At 40.1% G+C, this 20,091-nt stretch overlaps 1 protein-coding gene across 32 annotated transcripts in view; it reads left to right on the top strand.

Moving 5' to 3' along the window:
* Nucleotides 1-20,091, top strand: part of LOC119854023 (ankyrin repeat domain-containing protein 26-like) — a 187,900-nt gene that overhangs the window by 72,158 nt on the left and 95,651 nt on the right. For 13 of the 32 annotated variants that reach the window (XM_043495497.1, XM_038397904.2, XM_043495489.1 and 10 more), the window contains 4 exons: nucleotides 5,665-5,744; nucleotides 8,515-9,567; nucleotides 10,453-10,682; nucleotides 12,724-12,882. In XM_043495497.1, the coding sequence (XP_043351432.1) occupies nucleotides 5,665-5,744; nucleotides 8,515-9,567; nucleotides 10,453-10,682; nucleotides 12,724-12,882 (1,522 nt within the window). The remainder of the gene's footprint in view (nucleotides 1-5,664; nucleotides 5,745-8,514; nucleotides 9,568-10,452; nucleotides 10,683-12,723; nucleotides 12,883-20,091) is intronic. The other 19 variants (XM_043495540.1, XM_043495536.1, XM_043495557.1 and 16 more) reach the window with 5 other exon arrangements.

The raw sequence follows: 20,091 nt of genomic DNA, 5'->3' as shown, positions 1-20,091 counted from the left end.
CGTACGTGGCCCATTATGCCAGACTCAGGATGAGGCCCCTCCAACTCTGGTTGGCCTCGAAGTTCTCCCAGGCCACGGACAGGATGGTCAAGGTCCTTACAGTGCCAGACTCTGTGATCACCTCCCTACGATGGTGGTCCGCCCCAAACAACATGCTCCAAGGGATCCCGTTAAGGGACAGGGCCCCATCATTGGAGCTGGTGTCCGATGCGTCAGACCTGAGTTGGGGGGCTCATATGGGGAACTTCCAGACCCAAGGCCTGTGGTTGGCTCAAGACCTGACCTTACATATAAACGTCAAGGAGCTCAGGGCAGTGCGACTGGCTTGTACGGTTTTCCGCTCGCACGTGGAGGGCAAGGTAGTCAGGGTCTTTGTAAGGGACTGCGGAAGACTTTGTTACGGCCTAGCTAGGGAATTTCCCCTTTCTCGAGCCGAGAGGTTACTGTAGGACATAGTTACTGAAGGACACAGCTGCTTTGCATGGCCCTTCGACAGGTAGCGGAAAGCCTCCCTTTGGGAAGTACTTAATTCTATATTCATGAGCTGTTTTTGTGTAGTGCTTATTAACGCTGACTGTCTGCCCCTCCGTTGGACTCCGTCCCAGACAGAGCTTCGGTGTGCTGGGTTCCCCGCCTTCGTGACTGCAACGCTTGGAGTCCCCATTGCGGGTGGGTCACTAACCTTCAGTAAAGCCAATAACTCACAGCTGTGTGTAAGCCTCGTTTTTCTCAGAGTACTTCTGCCAGGCCTGTGGCGCTTCAAGCACCTTGGCCCAGAACAGTCCTCATGGACAACACAGCCTCAATGTTCTATATCAACAGGCAAGGCGGGGCCTGATCCTCTGCCGCGAAGCCCTCAGGGACTTCTGTATAGCCCACGACATCCACTTGAAGGCCTTCCACCTACAGGGCACCCGGAACAAGAGGGCACATTGCTTGAGCAGGGACTTTTCCTCACAACTCAAGTGGTTCCTCCACCCGGAAGTGGCCCACTGGCTCTTCTGAAGGTGGGGAACTCCCCAGGTGGACCTGTTCATGACTCAGCAGAACCAGCAATGGCCCCAGTTCTGTTCCGGGGAGAGGGGCCTGGGGAGTGGCACTATCTCTGATGCTTTTCTCCTGTCCTGGTCAGGCTGGCTTCTCTATGCCTTTCCCCCATTCCCTCTAATCAGCAGGGTCCTGGAGAAGATAAAGACGGACAAGGCCCGGGTCCTCCTGATTGCCCCGGCGTGGCCCAGGCAGCATTGGTACGGGACCCTCACAGGCCTGGCGGTAGCTCCACCATGGCTGTTGCCGCTCCGCTGGACCAGCTCTCTCAGGACCAGGACCGTCTCCTCCACCCCAACCTGGCGGCACTTCACCTCATGGCATGGTTGCTCAGTGGTTAGGTGGAGAGGAAAGAACATGCTCAGAACAGATTCAGCGCGTCCTCCTTAAAAGCAGACGGCCCTCCACTTGCCGCGCTTATTTGGTGAAGTGGTCCCAGTTTTTTAGATGGGCGGCGGACCAGGGTGTCTCCCCAGTGACCGCCCCAATCCATCTTATCCTCGATTACCTCCTCCACCTGAGGGCCCAGGGCCTGACGCCCTCATCAGTCAAGGTGCACCTGGCAGCCATATCGGCCTTCCATCCGCCGGTGCAAGGGCACGTGGTATTTTCCCATGCTTTGACTGGCCAGTTCCTTAACGGTTTGGACTGCCTTTTTCTGTATTCTAGACCCCCGGTCCAGCAGTGGGACCTAAACCTGATGTTGGCTCGTCTCACGGGGCCCCCGTTTGAACCACTGGCCATGTGCTCCTGGTCTCATCTCTCGTGAAAGGTGGCCTTCCTGGTTGCAATCACATTTGCCAGGCGAGTCTTGGAGCTCAGGGCCCTGACCTCCAAGCCGCCGTACACAGTCTTTCATAAAGACAAGGTCCAGCTCCACCCACACCCCGCGTTACTCCTGAAGGTGGTCTCCGCCTGCCACATGGGTCCAGACATTTTTCTACCGGTCCTCTGCCGCAAGCCTCACTCATCCAGTGAGGAGTGCCATCTCCACACACTCGATGTGTGGTGGGCTTTGGCTTTCTACCTTGAGCGGACCAAGCCATTCAGAAAGTCCTCGCAACTGTTCGTCGCCTCAGCTGAGCACGCGAGGGGTCAGCCGATTTCCACTCAGCAGCTTTCCAATCGGATGACTTCGTGCATCTGTTCCTGTTATGAGCTGGCAGGTGTCCCCCCCCGCCACCCATCGCAAGGGCACACTTGACTCGGGTGCAGGCCTCATTGGCTGCCTTCGTGGCCCACGTCCCTATCCAGGACATTTGTAGGGCTGCCACATGGTCTTCGATTCACACATTCACCTCGCACTATGCTATCATCCCCCAAACCAGGGATGATGCCGGGTTCGGCAGGGCTGTCCTCCATCCTGGGAACTTGTGAACTCCTACTCACCTGCAACAGATATAGCTTGGAATCACCTATTGTGGAATACACATGAGCAATCACTCGAAGAAGAAAAGACAGTTACCTTTTCTGTAACTGGTGTTCTTCGAGATGTGTTGCTCATGTCTATGCCACATCCCACTCTCCTTCCCCTCTGTCAGAGTTGTGTCTGGCAAGAAGGAATTGGGTTGGGGGGGCGCGCAGCTCCCTTTATAGCACACCAGACAGGGACACTCCAGGCGTCGTGGGGGGGCACTCTCCACTATGGGTACTGCTAGGGGGAAAACTTCCGGCACCGGTGCACATGGCGAGCACGCATACCTATTGTAGAATAGACATGAACAACACATCTCAAAAAACACCAGTAACGGAAAAGGTAACTGTTTTTTCTTTTTCTAAAGAGCGATTGATTCTCATTAGTTGATAACCATTAAAACATGTTGATTTGTAACTAAATTACAGTCTTTTAGTTAAATTTGGTACCTCTTTTCGCTTACCAGACAGATGCACTGTATCTATACACATTTAAGCAATTATATTGCTTAACATTTATTAGATGCTTAATTTTTCCTTTTTTTTTCTTATGGTAGGAAATGGTGATGTTTCTTATTTACTAGATTAATATTTTTACTCTCAATTTGTTTCAATCTCTATTTGGATGGGAATTAGATTTCAATTAAAAATGCACAAACAATATTTAAATTATTACCTTCAGTGTGCTGGATACATTTTATAAAAACTGAATCAAAACATTTTGGTTTAAAACATTATCAAACCAAGGAATATTGTCTGTACTTTGTGAATTGAACTGATTGTTTCTGGTCACCATATCCTTTAAGATTTTAGTACTAGTAGAGCTCATCCTCTCTCTTCTAATTTTTATTCTTACATTGGAAGAAAACAAGCATTCCTGGGTTTTCAACTCCCAAATGGTTACTTAACTTTAAATGAGCTAGTCATTGAACTGAACTGTTTGAATAATCTTAAATGAAGAAAATATTCTCTCTGCCCCTGCTGTCAGACACTAGTTTAGCACTTCAACAAACTCTTGTTCCATATGCTTGACCAGTTCCATAGTTTAGCTTTCTTTAAAATTTTAGAGCAAAAATGTACTGTTTAATATTTTTTATTTAATTGAATTATTTTAATAGATTATAGTAAATTTAGGCCTTGACGTAGGTTGTCATAATTTCAAATTTATTTTTAAATAGGTTTATTTTTAAAAAGAAAAATGTATTTAACTTAAACAATTTTATTTAAATAAAAACTAATTTTTTAATTTAAAAATATTTTTTAAAATCCACTTTGTCTATAACATGTCTATAGGGGCAACTTCTCATTTACTCCAGAATCTTAGTTGTGGTGAACATTTGTGAGAGTGAAATTTTTAAAACTGGTATGGTAAATTCCTCTCCTCTGCCCTCCCTCTACTTCCATATTTTCATATGAATTTTTATTTTAAATAGCATTCATTTTATTAATACATCTGTTCACACACACACACACATATGCACCATTAAAGGATTATTAAAGTTGCAAAGTTAGATAATGCCAGAACTAAGGTTGTCCTGGTAACCCTAATTCAGACTCCTTGTACATATGTATTATGATACTTTCTGGAATTATGTGATGACATCCTATTTTTTCCACAGGATGCCAGCCTCATTTAGTGCACACAGTGGTCAGTGTTCAAGTAATGAGCAGCTATTCAATATTTTGTTTTCTCTTCACTGTTCATTGTGTGGCCCTAGGCATTATTTATTGTGCACTATTCAAATCTTGCTCTGAACACAGAATTATTAATTGCCTCATAGGCTTTTCTATGGCTCTCATCACTATAATTATTTTTGAAGTACTCATACTAATTGATCTTCATGACACTCCTGTGAGGTGAGGTGGTAGTATTATCCCTATTTTACGGACAGGGAACTGAGGCACAGAGAAATTAAGGTCAAAAGTATGCACTAACTTTTGGATGCACGATTTGAAATGCCTAGGACCTGATTTTTCAGTTTATTTCTGTTGCAGCTGTGAGGGCACAGCACTTCTGCAAATCAGACTATAGGGTCTCAAGTTGGGGATCCAGAAAATGAGGAACACACAATTAATGGCCATCTGTGAAAAGTTGGATTTAAGTGACTTGACTAGCATCACAGAGGAAGTCTATAGCAGAGGCCTGGAGAGAATTCTCTTCTTCAGGGCAGCACTCAGGTATCTTAGCCATGAGACTGTTCTCTTTCTGCAGTCCTATGCCCCATTCTTAGGTTTTGAAGGAGTGGATTTTTGTCAATAAATTTCAGTTTCACCATGTATATGCAAACCAATGAAGAAATATTTCCATTGATGAGAATCAAATTGTAAGAAAAATGCTGTTTGAAAACTTCTTAGAGTTTGATTTAAAGATATTTGTTTTGTATATTTTGACATATGATGTTGACAATTTATTTTTTAATGATTATAAAGCTTTAACTTTTTGAATCTCAGTGTCTGTCATTAAATAATTGTTTGACTCTCTCCCACCTCCCATAATTTCTCCCAACTCTGAAAAATTTAAATCTATAAAAATTTGAAAAAATGCTTAAAACCCATAATTTTTTTGTAGCTGTGAAAATGTAAATCAATAATTGAAAAAAATGCTTAAAGATAAATGTTGATGTTATCCACTGAAATTATAAAAAATAATTGAATTCTGATAAGCCTATTCCCAATTTCTGCAACAAATGAGGCAGGGGTCCTGTAAACAGTGTCCTTTACTACTCAGCCTTGATTGACCCCCAAAGCAGGTCCATCCTGTGCACTGAATGAGGCAGGCATCCTGTGGAAAAATGTGATCATGTAATTAGACGTGTCATGAGTAAGGTGGCATGAGCAATATGACTGAGAAATTATATGTCTAATTTTCTATTTGCACGAGAGAGAGGAGTGATATGTGTTTGGCGTCTATTATAATAGTTTTCTTTCATATATATATAAAAAGGCAATTCATTAGAAGAAAAGATTCAAAACTAAACCAGCTCTATCTTGAATTTACTTTTGTGTCAGTTTCTGCTTCAAAATTGCATAAGTTTATGAGAAACTTGAATTTTCCATTGATGTTTTAAAACTTCCTTGTTGTTTAATGTATATATATTAGCTGTAAGAATTGACCTTTTGCAAAGTAATACAGGCAAAAGTAAATGTTAAAGGCTAATGCCTTTAAGTTACAATTACAAGCATTTTTATTCAATATTAATATAGATGAACTATCTGAACCTTCCTTTAATATGCCATCACCAGATGAAGAACGAGAAGATGCAGGTGAAAACTGCAAGAAGCGGGTATGTAAAGTAAATTTGTTTTAATTTAGATAAGACTATCCTGAAAATTGTTTCACGCTAATGTTATACCAAATAAAATTGACCTTAGCCATTTCACATGCCGAATTGCTGGATGATAAATGTCATAAAGCCCTTTCAGGGAAACTGAGATAAGATGAGAAGCCAAGGGAAAACTGGGACTGAGAACCTATGGGTTGGGAGGAATGATGTGATGAGAGGAGACAGATCTGACAAGGAATCAGATTGTAGGGAGCGAATTGGGATTGGCTGGTCAAAGAGATTGGTGCAAGGACCTGTTATGTGTCTGTCAGATTGAACTAGCAGTCTTGGAAGAAAAATCTGGCTTTGGAGCCAGAGGGGACGGGGAGGAGAGAGGTGACAGGTCACTGGAGACCAGGTTGCAGGAGATAGATTGGATGAGGAGCCGAGAGAGGAGTTGGGATCAGTGGGCAAGGAGACGGGGGAAAAGGAGCTGGGGTCTTAGGAGGTGCGACTAGAACTGGCTGGGCAAGAAGACTGGGACTGGGATAAGAAGCCTGAGGTGTGGGGACTGGAACTGGAACAAGGAGCAAAGATGTAGGAAAAAGATGGACAGAGATAGACCATTCGAAGAAGATGGGGCAGAAAAGGCCCCACTTGGGGGAATGGACTGTGTGTATATTCAGTAGTGCACACTCCCCATGGAGGCTGGAATGGAACTCAAGATTCCTGAGTGGCACCGTTCCTCAGCTGTCAGCAAATATTTATGAAACCTGCTAGTAAAGTGTCTCATCCCCTTTTCGTGTTTCTCCTCATTGAAGCTTACAAGCTACAACTGCTATAAATTACTCCATTAGCTCAAGTGGCAGAGATCTATGAATCTAAAGGTTTCAACCCTATTAATGATCCATGGCCTAATATGATGCCACATGGGAGGGGTTCTTTTCAGTTTGCTTATTTAAAAACCAAGGAAATGACACACACACAAAATGAGATTGCAACTGTAATAATGTTCTTTTAAAGTCAAGCACTCAGAAGTTTGGAAATGCCAGAATTAAGGGTGCCTATGTAGCCTTTGACCCCCATGTTTGTATGCATTATGACACAGACTTTAAATGTTGTTTATTTCTCCTTTGCATATTTCGATTTGTTTTTCAAGACTGTTTCTTGATTGGCTGAAGCAAAGATTCATTAAACAAACCATAATACAAATAATCTGTAATTTTTTATTTGTTACAACAGTAACCTTATTAAAATGTAAATTACAAAATTGTAATTTTGGGACAAACCAATCAGAGTTCATGCAAAACATATATGGTTAAATGGAAGAAGAAAAATGAAGGGCCAAGTTCTGTCTGCTTTATTATGTGGATAACCCTATTGGCTTCAGTAGGAGAGCTCTCTTCTTCAGCCTGCTTGTTTATATTGTGCAAGATTTTACTTAGGAAACAAGATCTTACTTTCCTTTTCAACAACTTTTTGTTAAAGGGACATGGGTACTCAATATAAACTATTTTAAAAAACCCTGTAACTGGAAGAAAACATCTGTTCAATAATGGTGCAGTAATTATTACTGTATTCATTAAACTAGGTGATGGTAGCCAAAACATTAATTATTTGTATTGTAAAAATAAAGCCAATGAAACAGAATATTGCACAAAAGTTAAAGCCCCCTGCATTTTGCATGGCATGGAAATCTTGTGTCAGTGTTTAAACCCATTGGGCATATTATCATTAATTTGAATAATTTTGTAGGTTTTAAAACTTGAAAATCAAGGTATAGTGAATTACAAATGTGGAGGATACATGCACATCATTGGAGCAGAACCAACCTCCACCCCATGTGGTGTTTTCAGCAAATAACTAGAAATAGATCTGAGTCCCTTCTTTGTTAGAAGCTGTGGGAGGGGACTTCTTGTGAAGAAATCTCCACAAGGATTCCCTCACAGAGATTATCCCAATTATCCCAGTGGGAGTTGGAGTTTGCCTCATCACTACAGAAAGTTTGCCCCCTCAAACCTGGAGGATTTCAGGGGATCTGTGAGAGACCAGGCTATCCATGCAGCGGCATGGCCCCTGTGAGAGCTCCGCATCTTTGGATCTGTGTTACTATGACCTCCCCTTGGGTGGGGCAGATCCTGGAATTTAGGGTGAGGGAAGATAATTAGCACAATCTGTGTACAAACTTTTCCAGGTGACTTCTGTGTTGAAATTTTCTCTAATTTCAAATATTTGAAAGGAGACATAGGGCCAGGATGGCTCCCCTAAGGGAATAACATGAGCTCTAGCCTGTCTCTTCTTCCTCTTTCTTGCTTTCTTCCATCTCCCATAGTGCAGTCTCTGGATCATTGAGAGAGGGATCTAGATAGAAAGCCCTTCTGCACAGAGAGAAGGAGATCTATATATGGGTAAACTCTTTCTCCACATGGATTTCAGAGGCACAATCCATTCCAGTGTCTGTCTTTAATTTATATATTTGAAATTACAGAAAGTAGATGGGTTGAAAATTTTAAATGGTTTAAGAAACCAAATTGCTCAGATAAATCCAAACCAGCCAAAATAAGACTCTATAAAATAAAAAAGTAAAGACTCCTTTTATAAAAACAACATTCAATAAACCTTTTGAATGTTTAGGGATTTTTTACAAGATTTGGTTACAGACCAGTTATTTTCAAGATTTCTTTGGCTCAGATTTGTGGTAGTTGGACAAGTTTGCAACATAAGCTTACTAGACTAATTGTAACTGGTGTTCTTTTACTAATTTTTCTTTCTCCATACCTGCCTTCTTAAGGATAAACACATATTAGGCACAACCAACTTGACAGAAAAAACAGCATCTGATAATCAGACTGACAAAACAGAAATTTCATTTCCACATCCAAAAACGAAAACTGAGCCACTAAAACAAAATGAGGACTCACATGGTGATGATGTGCAATTAAATCCAAACCTTTGGGAAGAAAGATATGAGAAAATGTGGGTTGAAAATGACAAAAGGGAAGTGAAAACAAATTTTAAAAGCATTACAGCAGAGCTAAAGCAAATGTTTGGTGAAATTAATGAAGTTCAACAAACTACACCCCTGGAAGGGACATTACAAGATGGCTTCAGTGAAGAATTGGAGAGCATTCACAAAGCACCACATAATTTGACAAAACCCACCGGTAGAATAGAAGGAAGAAGTGAATTTATGGACCTATGCTCTGTGCTTGAACAAAAGGAATCCAGCAATGAAAAAGTAATTTCCTATGCTTTAATTTCCAGTTCTCATGAGCATCCCAATGAGTATATTATCGGGCTATGTGAAAATGATGATAAATTGTGTACCAAACATGTATGGAATGTAAATGAAGAGGGTTTTACTAACAATGCAGAAAGTACAAAAGTAGCTGCAAACAAAGAGAGGGTAGACCAAATAGCTGCTATGGAAATAGAAGAAAATGTGGATGGAAATATTTCAGATTTAGAGAATAGTCCTGGTTATTCACTAAAACATAGTTTGAAAGAAAGCATTTTGGACAAAAGAGCTAATATTCCAGATGTTGTAAGACCTGTTTCTACAGATGATAAAAGCACACTTCTTGCTGTAGCAAAAAACAAACTTGGAAAAGACACGTACTATTTTAATGATATTCCCAAAGACTGCTTTGTTGGCAATTGTAAAACTAGTAATACTGAAATTGAAAGTAATTTGGGAAACTCTCGACAATCTCGTGATGAAACTTTGAAAAGACTGTTGGATGAAGAACTGGAACAAGATATGGAAAGATTTAAGAATGAGGTAGGAATGCTGCAGATAGTATTCCTGGCTTTGGAGAAAGAGAAAGTACAACTACAAAAAGAGGTAGAGGTTCACCTGCTGCTGCTTCTTTTTCATTGGTCTTTGCTCCACATCAGCCATCCTGTTCACTTCAGCTATTCATCATTTCAGAAGGGTTTCTTGTGCAAATTGGCTTTTTATGCAATGCAAATATATTTCATATCTCTAAAGAGGGCAGATGGAGAGAATCTTCCTTTCCTCCATTATGTGGTTTAGAAGATTTAAGAAATCTAAAATTTAGTTATTCTTAATAGTAGTCTACAATTCAAACATAAAGGACCACATTCAGTTCTAGTGTAAGTAGTTGCCACTCCATTGACTTCAAAAGAAATGCACACATTTACATCAGTTCTCACTTTGAACCAAAGAATGAAAATAGCATCTGAACAGGGTATTGACTAATCTTTGCATCTGCTCTGTTCTGTGCATGTGTATCTTTCATTACCCTTTGCTGAAACTCTTCAGTTTGCAGTGAAACCATTCTCTGATTAGGTGTTTTTCATTCAAAAAGAATTGTGTACACATTTCTGTTAATCATATCTATTATGTCTACATAACAAACACTATTCATTCCTTCTAACTTCCTGTCATTAATACAGTTACGCTCTTCATTGCTTCATGTTTTAAGATGTAAATTGTATTTCAGTTTTAAAGGGTATGTTTTTATTAAATTTTTAGTAGTGACTGAATTCATCTTTTTTCCTCCAATGGTGAAAGTATTCCCACTCACTTGCTAACCTGTGTAATGGAATATTATGTAAGTGTAGTTCTTTAAAATTAAAAACACTTTTTAGTTCCTTTATGTGAATCATAGGAGTACAATTTAGTGTACATTTTGGCAAGAGTACCTCTTTATTAATTCAAGAAAACGATGACAAAAATGTTAAGCATCAAACTTTCTTATCCTAGGTAGAAAAGGAAAAGAGAAAGCAAAAATGTGGGGAAAGAGAAGATGCTTATAAGTCATATATGCAAACATTGGCTGGAAATGGTATTAATCAGCAAATGAAACAGAAGCTCACTATAAAAGGGAACCAGTATTCTACAGTAGAAAGTGGAGAAACCACAGAAGAAAAACACACAAAGAACAGTATTTCCTCCAAGGAAAGAGCAAAGTTAATTCAAATACCTTTGAAGGGGTAAGATAGTAAAAATAAATAATGATCTTTATTTATATGCGTGTAAACCTAATTGTCTGAATTATTTTTTATTCTATAGCTTAATGAAATAGTCTTCCACCTGTGAAAACTTGGGGTACACATTGTGTTTGCTTACAAGTAACACTAAATTTACCTTCCTTCCAAAAAATAGTTAAGGACATAATAATTTGTGCACTACCCATTGAATAAATGAACACATTGACCAAGATTTTTTTAAAAGGTTGCCAAAAGTTAGGTGCCTAAAATAGACTTAGGACCCTAAATTAGCTGCTTTTTTAAAAATGTTGAACCACCTAAAAATTCTCCTTGACTTCAGTAGCAATATTCAGGTCAAATACATTTTCAAAGCCAAAATTAGACCTGCAAAAATACGATGGCATTGTGGAAACTGGTTGCAGACTTAGTTATAGAGAGACAGTGGCTCACAGTTTATTTTTTTCCTTTTCTGGTTGGGTGCAAGTTGTCTCTTTTGTAATCAATAAAATTATAGATTTAATTGTCATGCTATTCATGTGTGTTTCACAGGAATAAGGGGAGAGATGATACTTTTAATGAGTTACCCAGAGTTGGAATAGCATGCAGATGGACAAAGCTTGGCTTGCCATCACACATGACCATTTCTTTTTAATTTTGCTGCTTAGTGGCAGCAGGGTTTTCTTAACTGCAACCTAACCTTTTAGTAACTTTTTTCTTTTACTGCTGAACTCACCTGTAGGCAAACACTAGTCCTCATCACCTTTCTTCTTTTCTTCCCCTTTTAGGCACAGTCATACTTTTGCCCTGAGCACTTGGTAGCATGTTGTTGGGATGCCTGTAGAGCAGACCATAAGGAACACTGTGACTCAGTTGTTGCACGACTCCTGGAGCAGACAGGGAGGCACAGTGAGTCACAGTCTGCTTTTTGGGTTCTCCCTTGCTTCATTAAGTACCCTGTACCATCTTTGTGCTAGCTGGTTGTACCAGGATAGCTATGCTAGCTGGTTCATTGTGGGTGAAGCCAGTGCTCTGCCTGCTCCCCATTCTGTATCTCCTACTGTCTTTCATTTATGTGGGGGTACAAAGGATAAGCACTGTGGAGGCTGTTTTCTCTACCGCTACTTATAGGTGCAAGGGAATAAGGGGGCATTTATGCCTCTCTGTGTACTTGTGCATCCATGAAAGTCAGGCCACAGTGACAACTAACAAGAGTCAGAGTCTATCCTCTTCATATCCCATCTATCCAAAAATGTAGCCACCTCTGGAGTAAGGGTTTAGACAAGGCAGGATGTAGAATGACAATATAAAGTATTTTTGTTATATTACATATAATTAATAGAATTAAAAATAACCACATGATAGATTGATTAAAAGAAACTAAATACTGTTTATATTTGAATACAAAAGTGTATTCTAGTAATCTAAAAAATATTTACAACATGAATTTCTTTTCTATAAATAGATGGAAATTTACAGTTTTCAGATATCTATTTCAACTTAACTTTAGCTAAAGAAATGGATTAATAAGAGTCACATTTATGTCTATAAAGAATTCCATCGCTATTCCTTGCCCATACAGAAATCTCAGAAAATTGTTACCAAGTTGATCAAATTGCAGATAAGTAGTTCTTGGAATTTTCCAAACAGTAAGTAAGAGCACTTTGTGAGCCTGCAAGCTGCTAAGTCTTTTCCAGCAAACTGTGCTTAATTTAAAGCATGTGAGTAGTCCCACTGAAGTCCCATTGGAACTCCTCAAGTGCAGAAGAGTTTATATTTGCTCCTGCTGGGCTGAATCTGGCCCAGGAATTCTAATATATGTTGCCACAGGCATTGTGGAGAAAAATTTGTGCTTAGACTGTTGGTGTGTCCTTCACTATTTGGTGGAATCAGCTTCAGTACTTTCTCATAGAAGACATTTTTCTTTTAAGTGCTTCAGTGTTCCTGGGTATTGTCTTCTATATTATTTTTGTATTTGTCTGTATGACAAAGTATTATATTTGAAGATACTTAAGTACTGGATTTTTTTCCTTATTCATGTTTAAAGTAGTAATTCTGCCTTGAATGTGAAGGATGCAAAGAAAAATGAAAACAAAACGCATATTTCAAAACAGAGAGGTAATCAGCAGATGAATTCTACCAATGGAAATCAATTCCAAATACTGGATGATAGCACTTTGAGTGAAACATCTCAGGATGAAGGAAGGTACAGAATATAACAATGCTGTATTTCTCATTTAAGACTTAGAAATATAACTTATTTAAGGTAGAAATTAGCTTGAGAACTGACACTAACAATAAGTACTACAGTAGAACTTTGGAGTTACGAACACCTCAGGAATGGAGGTGGTTCATAACTCTGAAATGTTCGTAACTCAACAAAATGTTATGGTGGTTCTTCCAAAAGTTTATAACTGAACACTGACTGAATACAGCTTTGAAACTTTACTATGCAGTAGAAAAATGTTGCTTTTAACCATCTTAATTGAAATGAAACAAGCACAGAAACGGTTTCCTTACCTTGTCAAATCTTTTTTTAAACTTTTCCTTTTTTTTTGTAGTTTACATTTAACACAGTACTATACAGTATTTGCTTCCCCCCCCCCTTTGCTACCTGATTGCATACTTCCAGTCCCAAAAGAGGTGTGTGTTTGACCGTTCAGTTCATAACTCTGGTATTTGTAACTCTGAAGTGCTATTGTATTTGTTTTAGAGAAACAAGGTGGGTGAGGTAATATCTTTTATTGGACCAGCTTCCGTTGGAGAGAGCGATAAGTTTTTTCCTCAGGTTTGGGAAAGGTATTCACTGTCACAGCTAAATACAGGGACAGATAGTTCCACGTAAGTAGTTAGCACATAACAGTGGTTCTTGAAGTCAATACAAACTAAAATTTCATACAGGCAATGACTTTTTAATATAGCTCTATATACTATACACTGACATTTAAGTACAATACTTATATTTCAATCTATTTTATAATTATATGGTAAAAATAAAAAGTAAGCAATTTTTCAGTAATAGTGTGCTCTCACACTTTTGTATTTTTATGTCGGTTTTTTTTCAATTTTTATTGGGGCATTTAGGGTACCTCATTCAGTGCACTAAATGCCTCATAACTATGTGGGCAAAGCCAGACAATCACTGTGCTCTCAAATGAACTCTCACAGGGAAATGATAAACGACAAAAACATTATATCACCTGTGGGTGAACGCTTTTAACAAAGAGGTTAGCTATAGAGTGATTGATCAGTCCTCATCCTCAAAGGAAACCTGCACAACATTTTTGAAAGATGAGCCTGGGAGCTTAAATTCATAACTTTGCTAGACACTAAAAATCATGGACTTAATAAAGACACTGGATTCATGACTTACAACAACAATCTGTCACCCAGTATCCCCCCCTTTTTGTCCTATGACTTATAGGGGTGTTAACAGGCCACTTCACCTTGAATTGTCCCTTAGTACAGATTCTCACTCCTTATGCTAAATTATCTATTCAACCTTGTATTTAGCTGTGACACTCTGAGTACCTTTCCCAGACCTGAGGAAGAGCTCTGTAGCACAGAAGGTTCTCTCTCACCAACAGAATTTGGTCCAATAAAAGATATTACTTCACCGACCTTGTTTCTCTACTATCCTGGGACCGACACGGCTACAACACTGCATACTGCTATTTGTTTTGTTGTTCAACTACACTAAATCAGTGATACTCAGTCTGTGGCTGTAAGCTTAGCACACTTCTCTTTAAAGTATTCTAGGAGGATGTTTGCAGTATATGACTATTCTCCCATCCTATTTCAGACATTCAGAACAATTTAGTATTAGTGAGCTATCTAAAAAGTATAGTAAATCTATTTATTCATGTCTGAATATCAGTGACATTGTAGCAGAATTTTTGATAGCCTTCACGATCCATCGCTAACTTGAGTGCTCAGCAGCTGACCTTCCAGTGGTCTGACATGCCCCATCCATCCATCTTGCTGGTTGTCCACTAGTACCATGACCATACACCATCCCTTCCATAACAGTTTTCTCAAAAAGTGTGTAGTATGCTAGGAAATAAAGAGGCAAATTAATTGAGAGTTCACTCTCTCTTATCTATAAAAATCTTCCTCCTCCCCAGGTTCTTTTGCTTCCTTTTGTTCAGAAGTGTGTAACCCTCATTTTAGTACTGCTCTGTTCCCCTTCTCCTCTTCTTTTAATGCTTAGGGCTTGTCTTCATTACAGGGGTAAGTTGACCTAATTTACGCTACTCCAGCTACGTAGCTTAGGTCGACTTACCACAGTGTCTTCACTGTGCTGCATTGATGGGAGATGCTGTCCCGTCAACTTACCTGAATCTTCTTGGGGAGCTGGAGTACCGGGGTCGATTGGAGAGCGCTCTGCTGTTGATTTAGTTGGTCTTCACCCGCTAAATTGATCCCTGCTGCATGGATGGGTGGTACACCCCAGAGAATGGTGGGTGGACCGGGTACACCCCAACTGCAGCACATACATAGAAGGGTTGAAGCAACAATTTAGTTGGTGTGTGAGGGGATACACATGGAATTCCTGCAGAAGGAATCTATGGGCAGTAGCGTTGGTCTCCCCACAGTGAAGACCAGCCTGTAGTCTTTTTCTTTTAGGGAAAAAAGATAGGAGTATAGCAGGAAAAGCAAAATAAAAAAGGAAAGAAGACTTTGCTTCTGAATCCACCTAGCCTCCTATTTTAGCACCTTCATGGGGGATTCGAGCATGGTTAGGGTACTACTTTTCCCCATTTAAAGAACTCCACATGGTGTTTGTGGATGTGGACATTAGCCTTTTTTGATAGCTGCAATAGAGACAAATTGATAATGAAGACTACCGTTGTTAGAAGGGTATGCACTTGTATCTTCTAGCTCAGGTGTTTCTCATCCTTTTAGATACCAGGGACCAGCTACCTTCCTAAACTGTGTCAAGGAGATCTCAGGGACCAGCGCTGATTCATGGACCCAGTCATTGAGAAAAATTGTCTAGCTTACAAGAAGGCTGGCCATTACTCACCATTAGGAGGTTCAGTGACATTCTGTTATAGGGGTTGTCACTTTATCTGCTTGGATGACTGCCAGACAATAACCTTGTTGTCTTCTCATTCCTTCATATAACAATATGAGTTGAACTCTGCATCCCAGTGCTCTCTCATTGGGCCTGGGTCCTTCAAGTATTGCTGTTAAGTAAATGTTGGGTTCTTGTCTCAACATTCACTGAATATCCTGAATGCATATTAGAAGAGGGCAGAAGAAAGACTTACGAAAAGGAAAAGTTACTCACTGGCATTTGTTTGTGATAGTTTTTTTTTTCTTTTTTACATCTTACTCATTTCCCTGCTGGGGTAGGGTGGTGCTGCTCTCCTGTTCTTCCTTTGCTCTCAACTTTGCTATCTAATTGATGAGAAGGGGAAACAGATTGGTGCTTACATAGATAAGTGACAGTATCTCACAAATATTTTTGCCTCCTTGCAGAGCACCACATGAGAAGATCACTGATTCCAATTATTTCATTGTGATATTGCCCATTGCAACACATTTTCATGACATAAAATTAACAGCATAGTGTCAGAGTCATTCTTAGCTTATTTTTGTTGCCCTGTAATTTTATTCGGTGACTAAGTTATTCTTCAGCTATGAGTAATACTATAGACACTTGTTTGTAGCAACACCTTGTAAGAGCAACTGCCGCTATGAGAAACATTTCCCCTGGGAACACTTTCCCAACTGTGTCCACTTGGTAACAGCAACATAGCCATCACATAAGATCAATATTGTGACATTGTGATATCACATCCAGTGGTGGAGATTGAGGGGGCATGTAGGGGCACTGCCTCCCCAGACTGCATACTTGTACTCCCCTTGCAACCCTGGCCCTTCAGCGAAGCTCCAGAGCGCACATCCCTGTCCTCTTGCCCTGCCTGACAGAACAAATACAATGCATAGAGAGCATGTGTGGGGAAGAGTTTGGGGGGAAGGTCTGGAAGAAAGGGATTTTGGGGGGCAGGGAGCTGGGGTTGTTGGAGCATCAGAGGCACAGCTGGAAGGTTTTCTCCCTTCCTCTGCATCTGGCTTGGTGGAGATGGGGAGGCCGCTATGTTGCAGTGGAGACCCCCACCATTCCCCATGCACTGAGCTGTGCCCTCCATCTCGATTGCTGGCAGTGAGGTGTGGCTATGCTGTTTTGCAGTGAGGGGTCAGGGCACTGACCTGTTCAGGGTGGAGCATGAACCTGTCAGTGGGAGCATCCTCAGCCTGGCTCTGGCAGGCAGACTTGCTCAGCCATTTTGCCAACTGGGGGTTCCCCTGCCAAACACAGGGTTCCGCTGCCCAATTCCTCCCAAACCTGGGGTCACACACACACATACCAACTTCCCCCTCACAATGTGGCTGCCACATCCCTTCAAAAACCCTCTTAACTCTTCATATGCCTTTGGTCAGACACTCCCCATAACAGCAACCGCCACTTAAGAGCAGCATAGGGAAAGAGAAATAAGGACAATCCAGGGAATTACAGACAAATCAGCTTAACTTCAGTACCCAGAAAGATAATGGAGCAAATAATTAACCAATCAAACACCTTTGCAAACACTTAGAAGATAATAAGGTGATAAGTAACAGTCAGCATGGATTTGAAATCATGTCAGACTAACCTAAGGACTTTTTTTGACAGGATAATAAGTGTTGTGGCTAGGGGGAAAGCAGTAGTTGTGGTATATCATGATTTTAGTAAGGCTTTTGATATTGTCTCGTGTAATCATCTCATAAACAAACTAGGGGACTACACCTTAAATGGAGCTACTGTAAGGTGGGAGCATAACTGGTTGGAAAACCATTTCCAGAGAGTAGTTATCAGTGGTTCACTGTCCAGCTGGAAAGGCATATCAAATGGGGTCCCACAGAGAGCAGTTCAGGGTCTGGTTCTGTTCAATATCTTCATCAATGATTTAGATAATTGCATAGACCGTACACTTATAAAGTTTGCAGATGATACCAAGATAGGAGGAGTTGCAAGTGCTTTGGAGGATAAGATTAAAATTCAAAAGGATCTAGACAAACAATAGAAATGGCCTGAAGTAAATAGGGGAGGAATAATCTGTTGCACACAAATAAAATGGAAAATGACTGCCTAGGAAGGAGTACTGCAGAAAGGGACCTGGGGATCAGAGTGGATCAAAAGCTAAATGTGAATCAACAGTGTAGCACTGTTCCAAAAAAAGCAATTATCATTCTGGGATTTATTAGCGGGAATGTTGTAAGTAAGACACAAGAAGTAATTCTTCTGCTCTACTCTGCGCTGATTAGGGGCATTGTATCTAGTTCTGGGTGCCACATTTTAGGAAAGATATGGACAAATTGGAGAAAGTCCAGAGAAGAGCAACAAAAATGATTAAAGTTCTAGAAAAAATGACCTATGAGGGAAGATTGAAAAAATTGGGTTTGTTTAGTCTGGAGAAGAGAAGACTGAGAGGGGATATAACAGTTTTAAAGTACGTAAAAGGTTATTACAAGCAGGAGGGAGAAAAATTGTTCTCTTTAACCTCTGAAGATAGGATAAGAAGCAATGGGCTTAAATTGCAGCAAGGGTGGTTTAGGTTGGACATTAAGAAAAAATTCCTAACTGTCAGGGTGGCTAAGCACTGAAATAAATTTCCCAGGGAGGTTGTAGAATCTCCATCATTAGAGATTTTTAAAAGCAGGTTAGATCAACACCTGTCATGGGTTCAGGGGTTTAGACGAGATGACCTCTCAAGGTATCTTGCAGTCCTCTGATTCTATGATAGCAAAAGGGCACTGATATGTTGCTACTAATGAGTGTCTACTGTAGTACCAACAGAGCTTAGAATTTGTTTTGTGAGGGACTTCTCAAAACAAATTCTAATGTCTCTACCCAAAGAGTTTGTAATCTAAAATAACAGCTCTCAGTGTTTTTCATAGTGTGGAATATATTTTAATACAGAAAATCCTCAGGGACTGTCTGCTATCCTATTTACAAGTGTTTAGAGCATCTCTTCCTTTGTACAGATGCCTAACGCACTGTGGTAATTGCAACAAATAAATGGCCATACTGCATGAGACCAATGGTCCATCTTAGTGCAGTATCCTGTCTTCCGATAGTGGCCAGTGCCAGATGTTTCAGGTGGAATGAATAGAACAGGGCCATTATTGAGTGATCCCTCCCCTGTCATAAAGTCCCAGCTTCTGACAGTCAGAAGTATAGGGACTCCCAGAGCATGGGGTTGAGTCCCTGGCCATCTTGGCTAATAGCCATTAATAGATATATCTTCCATGAACTTATCTAATTCTTTTTTGAACCTGTTTATACTTTTGGCCTTCACCATATCCCGTCAATGAATTCCACAGTTTGATTGTGTTGTGTGAGGAAATACTTCCTTTTGTTTGTTTTAAACCTGCTTTCTATTAATTCATTGGGTAAATGAATCCTGGTTCGTGTGTTATGTGAAGGGATAAATACATTTTCACTTCCTCCACACCGTTCATGATTTTATATACCTCTGTAATATCCCTCTCTCAGTCATCTTTTTTCCAAGCTGAACAGTCACAGTCTTCTTAATCTCTCCTCATACGGAAGCTGTTCCATCTCCCTAATGATTTTTGTTGCCTGTTTCTCTACTTTTCCCATTTCTAATATATCTCTTTTGAGATGGGGCGACCAGAATCACATGCAGTGTTCAAGGTGTAGGTGTGCCATGGATTTATATAGTGGCTTTGTGATATTTTCTGTCTTATCTATCCATTTCCTAATGATTCCCAACATGGTTAGCTTTTTTTAAACTGCTGCTGCACTTTGAGCAGATGTTTTCAGAGAACTAGCCACTATGACTCTGAAATCTCATTCTTGAGTGGTAGCAACTAATTTAGACCCCATCATTTTGTATGTATAGTTGGGATTAGGTTTCATTATTTTGCATTTATGTGCATTATTTTGCATTTATCAACATAGAATTTCATCTGTCATTTCTTGCCCAGTCACCCAATTTTGTGAGATCCCTTTGTAACTCTTCACAATCAGCTTTGGACTTAACTATCTTGAGTAATTTAGTATCATCTGAAAACTTTACCACCTCACTGTTTACCTTTTTTCCATATCATTTATGAATATGTTGAACAGAACAGGTCCCAATACAGATCCTTGGGGGACCCTGCTAATTACCTCTCTCCATTGTGAAAACTGACCATTTATTCCTACCCTTTGTTTCCTAACTTACTGATCCATGAGAGGACCATCCCTCTTACCCCATGACTGCTCACTTTGTGTAATTGCTTATGAAGAAAAATATATTTAGGGATGTAGAATCTATTTTTAGTTGTCTATATATTTTTAGAAATAAGGATGAGCTAGTAGCATGTGACAGACCACCAGCACGTACATTAGGCTAGCAGT

This window comes from Dermochelys coriacea, chromosome 1 (assembly GCF_009764565.3).
Source record: "Dermochelys coriacea isolate rDerCor1 chromosome 1, rDerCor1.pri.v4, whole genome shotgun sequence".
Taxonomy (NCBI): domain Eukaryota; kingdom Metazoa; phylum Chordata; order Testudines; family Dermochelyidae; genus Dermochelys; species Dermochelys coriacea.
This window is presented reverse-complemented; position numbering and strand designations above follow the sequence as displayed.